Source organism: Parasteatoda tepidariorum, chromosome 9 (genome assembly GCF_043381705.1).
Source record: "Parasteatoda tepidariorum isolate YZ-2023 chromosome 9, CAS_Ptep_4.0, whole genome shotgun sequence".
Lineage (NCBI taxonomy): Eukaryota > Metazoa > Arthropoda > Arachnida > Araneae > Theridiidae > Parasteatoda > Parasteatoda tepidariorum.
In genome coordinates this window covers 68,174,327-68,180,326 of record NC_092212.1, presented here as the reverse complement: position 1 = coordinate 68,180,326, position 6,000 = coordinate 68,174,327, and the positions used below count along the sequence as shown (strand labels likewise).

Below are 6,000 nucleotides of genomic sequence, written 5' to 3'. Positions count from 1 at the left end.
AATTAATTATTAATTATTATAAATTAATTAATTATAAATTAATTATTTAAAAAATTAATTAATTTAAATATTAAGTATAATTTATAGGATATATACTTTCTTTATAATGCCATTACATATTTCTATTAATATAAAAAGTTTCAGAGCTTTTTATTCACTTTACTTTTTTGGGATTTTATGAACTTAAAAATGACAGTTTTCGTGAGAATGACCCATATATATTATACACAATATATTAAAAGGAAAAACACAATCACTGTGCTCTTGTATGAGCAAACTACATTAATTATAATTGACTTAGAGAAAATAAGCAACAGCTGAACACGCTTAAAACAAATAATGCTATAGTAAATGAAATAGTTTAATATAACTGAAATATCATCCTTAAATATCCCATTTGTAGCATTTTGAGTGGCTACAACTTTTAAAAAAATGAAAATAAGAAACAAAATTCCCTGTATTTCTCCAATTTTTAAAGAAAAACTCAAAATTCACTGCATTTTCAATGTTATTTTAGGTGATTTTTTAAATTCCCTGTACTTTCCAGGTTTTCTTTATTCAACCTGAGGAGGGGCAACTTTGAATTAAATAAAACACCTCGATTTGTTTGAGAAATTCTGAGAGAATGAGAAAGCGCACAATAAAGAAAACAAAATTGCTTTCTCATAAGCATGGACAAAAGTTAAACTATCTTTATTTTATATACTGTATCAACTAACGAATATACTCACTTATCTTCCATGGATACGTTACACAGGTATATATGTATAGCAACTCCATGTCTAATTGTGGGATCGCCAGCACCACAAACTGTTTTCAGACCCTAAAACATGTTTCCACAAAATATAATTTTAAAATATTGAAACTGTAAAAAGTATGTGTTCATTACTTATCAGGTTACAAATTTTAAAACTTCACTAAATACTTTTTAATAAAGATATGTGTAGACTTACGATGATATTTTAAACTTTAAGATATACATTTAAAAACTAAAAGTATGTTTGGCTGAATACCATTCAATAAAAATAAAAATTACATTTACGGAACTCTCACACAATTTCAAAACTAAAATTCCTTAACTTAGTTAATAGAAAATACCAATTTATTTTAATTCATAGTTGAGTTATTTGATAATAAGATACCTGATAGCAGTGTGGGTATCTTGATCCTGATTGGTGGTTGAAACGTAGCATTTGTTTACATAAGTAACTGTATTTTCCTTTATATTTCGAGTCTTTATTCTTTCACTATATATTTACAGAGAGACTAAACACAAAGCCACGCAGAACATAAACAAACTAATCAAAGTTCACAGATACACAAAACAAAAAATATATCACGGTTACAATAAAATGTGTAAACAAATAATAAATCTAAGTTACGTAAAAGACGTAGATAAAAAAAATTATATTTCAACAAATTTGATGTGCGATACAGCTTTATATTTATTTAACCTCACGTTAATTAACATTCAAACTTAGATGAAAAAATTTAGATCAAATTTAAGATGCCATTTTGCTTATAAACAATCATCTGGCACTGACGTCATAGGTGACATGTGTGGGTATTGAGATCTTCTTCTTGAAGGAAAGGAACTCAATTGATAATCAAATAAATCCTCTTTCATATTTGATTTTAAATTATTATAAATGTACAAGCAACTTGGGTAATAAGCAATGCCATTAGAATGTAAACTGCTGTTTGTAGAAAATGCAACACCATGAAAGAATCATCAGAATCAAATGAAATTTAATGCAGAAACGACTTGTACTGATACAAATAAATGATGAAATTTTCAAAACAAAAGAAACCAATTAAGCGTCCGAAATCAGTATTTGGTGCAGCCACCACGCGCTGCAATAAGTGCTGCNAGTGTAACATTAATAGAGTCGAATCAGTCATCAAGGCATACGCGTGGATTTTACAGAAAATTGAATTATGCAATACCTTTTAAAAATTTTTTTAATTGGAAATTCTTGTGGTTACGATTAAAAACATAATTCGCACAGACAGCTCAAGTTTTAAATATAATTATTACTAGCCTATTTAATAATATTATTAAGCTAGTGAATAATTAATATTAAATATTTTTGCATGAAAAAAATTTTTAAAAAAAATATTGTTAAACAAAGAGTATTTTGCACATATTAATACTCTAATTTTCATAAACTTAAACATATGATACTATAGTGCAGCAGAATTTCTACAAGAAATAATAGATATCAGTCTAATTTACTTTAAATTTATCGGATATTTTTGGCAAGCGTGAAGATTGGCATTTTCCAAGTTTGTAGCATAATTTTTCCCAATTTTGCTTAAAAAATTTATTATTCTCAAACTTCTTTTTGCCACAAAACTAATACCCCCTGATATAATCCTAGTTTTCTAGGGAACCCTGAATAAACACAAGGAACTGCATTCAAAGCAAAGGTTTAATGACTATACTATCTTGTTTCCAAATGTGTATCACTATCATGCAGTAAAGAAAGATAAAATTACAATAAAATTCCCGTGGCAGAGATCGTTGCGACACGGCGACATTGTCACAGAACGTTACCGAGTTCTTTCAGAAAGATTCTTCCCTTGGGAAGTAAAAAATTTGGTTTTCTTTTCTGTAGAAATTTTCGTTCTATTTTTTAACGCAGTTATTACTATTGATTTCCTCATAGCTTTTGAAATCCGATACTTTTAATACAATATTATTGATTACAACTGAATACTGAAATAAAAACATACATTTAGTTACCTCCTTTTGAAGAGTCCGATTCGCTTGATTTTGCTATCGATCTTTTTTTCCGGTAGTTACTCGTAAGGATTTTATTTTATTTAAATGTGATGATGATTTAATAAAAAGGAAATAATAAGTGTGCTTCCCCCCTTACAAAATACAAGAATATCCTATAATATTAGAATTTTAAAAAAAAATTACATATTCAATTAAAAAAATTTTTTTATTTGATCCCAAAGATTTTTTCATTTTTTGAAGTTGATGCTTCTGTTACTTTAAATTAGTAACATGTATATTTGTTATTTTAAAATATCGTGCAGAAAGATATCAGTATAAAAAATTCTGCCACTGGGATAAAATTACACATTTTAAACTCAAAAAAATAAGTTATTACATAAGACTTAGTCATTACCTCAACAAAATCAACTTGTTCAAGATCTCTGTCAGGAATAGGGAATGGCTTCCATCTCAACTAAAGATAATTTTCAAGAATATTTTTATATAATATCAAACAATGCTCATAATCGACAAAATTCAAAAATATAATGTACATTAAATTACTTGATTGGGGTTAGGACTATTTTCTGACCAATCATGAGTTAGATTACCACAGTTAATAGGTTTGAAAGGCATATGCAACACAGACGGCCTAATTCTATAGAACCACCTAAATAATTAGCAAAAAATCATTTATTAATTAGTATTAAAAACAAAACAAATCAACATGTAATCAATATACACAAGGCAGGTATAGAGAACAGGGTGCATAGCCAAATCTTTCTACAAGAAATAAGTACCTTTTAAGTACTTTTTTAAGCACTTCGAAAAAAATTTTAAGCACTATATACATTAATAAAATGCAAAATAATTTTCAAGGACTTTACATGATTATGATAAAAATAACTAGTTTCTGACAAAGAACTGTTTTTCTTGATTACATTATAGCCACCATAAAAGGATAGAGGGATTTTTTGGTTCGATTTCAGAGGGAGAAAAATGAACCTGAAATCCAGAATCTCTTGGAAAATGCAACCGAGTTGCACATGATAGTGCCAGAATAATTCCCACTGAATCCAGCTCAGTATATGCACATCCGGACCTTCAAACATTTAATCAAACATGTAAAATGATTGGCGTTTTTATACGTTACGCTAAAATGCACTTTGTTTCAATAATTTGTGAAAACGTTGAATAGAAGAATATGAAAACCACGCTTTTGCATAATATGTGGCTAAAATTGTCACTGTAAAGAAGGAAAAATTATTTCCGAAAAGGGAAAATTAAGCACTTTTTAAAAATCACCCAACAAAAAAGCGCCTTTTAAGGGCTTTTAAAAAATGAAAATAAGCACTTTTTAAAAATGCTTACGCTAAAATGCACTTTGTTTCAATAATTTGTGAAAACGTTGAATAGAAGAATATGAAAACCACGCTTTTGCATAATATGTGGCTAAAATTGTCACTGTAAAGAAAGAAAAATTATTTCCGAAAAGGGAAAATTAAGCACTTTTTAAAAATCACCCAACAAAAAAGCGCCTTTTAAGGGCTTTTAAAAAACGAAAATAAGCACTTTTTAAAAATGCTATGCAACCTGGAGAATTATAGATATTAGTTCATTTTTGAAAGAATAACCACTTAAAAAATGACCTTTAGATAGAATAGCTGACTTTATAGAATAACTAGTGTAAGTCACTATTCCTAGTCACTAATGTATAACTTCCTCACCTAAAATTTTAGACATGCAATAAACATTTAAACCAAAACTGGTTCAGAAGTTAGACTGCCTTTTAATGCCATAAAAAATCTATTTACAAAACATATTTTTCCCATTGGTAACTGACATATTTAAAAATTTGACCGAATAAACAATGTCCCATTTTTGCAGCCTACTAAACAAAGTACTTAAACCAGAAAGTTTAAGCACTAAAAATTTTTTATAACATGCAATTTAACATGTTCTGTCAATAAGATTTTCAATTCAGCATTTCCTAACACAATATGTTAAAGTTTATTGTAATATGGTGTTGAATAATTATGTTTCCATCATTATTGTAAAATTATGTTTCCATTATTATCCATCATCATTATTATTCTGTATTAGATACGTTTCATATTCAATATTAACATATGAAATTAATATACTTTGTTTAACTAAAAAATGTTTATAACAAAGATTATTCAGAAATGACAACTGTTTCGGATTTAACAAAATATTTAAAAAAAACTGTAGAGAACTACAGACTGAAATTTGCAGATTTTCAGTTAATTTTGCCAATTTTTAAAAGGGTCTCAACGCGGCTCAACTGTAACAAAGCGGCGTTTCACATAAGCCTGTGAATTATTTAGAACTATTGGTGAATTAAAACTCTATAAATCAAATTTACTAAACCAAGAATCATACATTTAAAGACTCGAAAATATCTACTTGCTGACTGGAGCAATCTGGCATCTCTGGATAATTAAATATTGTATATAAATTATAATTAAAAAAAAAAGAATACATAAAAAAAAAAAAACATTTGGCTCACGTTCGTCTGTTGTGCTCTCGAGGTGCAGTAAAGGCAGTTCCAGATAGTTGTTCCGCATACAAGCCATACGGGCATACTTGTGGATTGTTCTGAAATGATCATGCAAATTATTAGTATGCACCTACAAGTAGTTATTCAAGTGTAAAATTTAAGGAAAGCATTAAAAACAAGGGAATAAAATTTGAATTCTGCAATGCCTTATCTATGATTATACTAAATTTAAGTCATACAAAATTTTTTACATCTATTTCTATTATATTTATTCAAGAGTTTACTAAAATATCTAATTTTTTGACATCAGGACGACCTCTTAAAAGCCAGCATATTATGAAATGGAAACTAACATAATAGTTTTTATGTTAAATGTTACAAAAATATTAAAGTTAATATTAAGCTCCATAGCGACTTGGCACACAAGATATGTAGATTCACATAAATAAATACATAAATGCAGGATGAGAAAAAGAACTCCCTCTCATCCCTTCTTCTGCCGCTGTGATTCCAGCGCCACAACTTCCCCGCCTCACCATTATCACCACTTCCCCGCACCACTGCCCCTCCTTTTTCTTTATCATCCAGACTCATTCCTCTTTCTGTTGCTGAACAATCAACTGCTTATGTGTTCATAAGCCCTGTCTGTGTGTTCATAAGCCCCATTATGTGTTCCTAAACCCCGCCCCTCCCCCATTTTTCAACTTAATATTTTCTAAAAACATTTCATATTTCATCATACATGTAAAAATCA

The 6,000-nt window shown here is 28.6% G+C and overlaps 1 protein-coding gene across 3 annotated transcripts in view; it reads right to left on the bottom strand.

Annotated features, from left to right (window-relative positions):
- Positions 1–6,000, bottom strand: part of LOC107437955 (homogentisate 1,2-dioxygenase) — a 41,737-nt gene that overhangs the window by 14,508 nt on the left and 21,229 nt on the right. For all 3 annotated transcript variants that reach the window (XM_016050105.3, XM_016050104.4, XM_071185588.1), the window contains 4 exons: positions 5,256–5,344; positions 3,290–3,395; positions 3,141–3,200; positions 732–823 (listed from right to left, as the gene is read on the bottom strand). In XM_016050105.3, the coding sequence (XP_015905591.1) occupies positions 732–823; positions 3,141–3,200; positions 3,290–3,395; positions 5,256–5,344 (347 nt within the window). The remainder of the gene's footprint in view (positions 1–731; positions 824–3,140; positions 3,201–3,289; positions 3,396–5,255; positions 5,345–6,000) is intronic.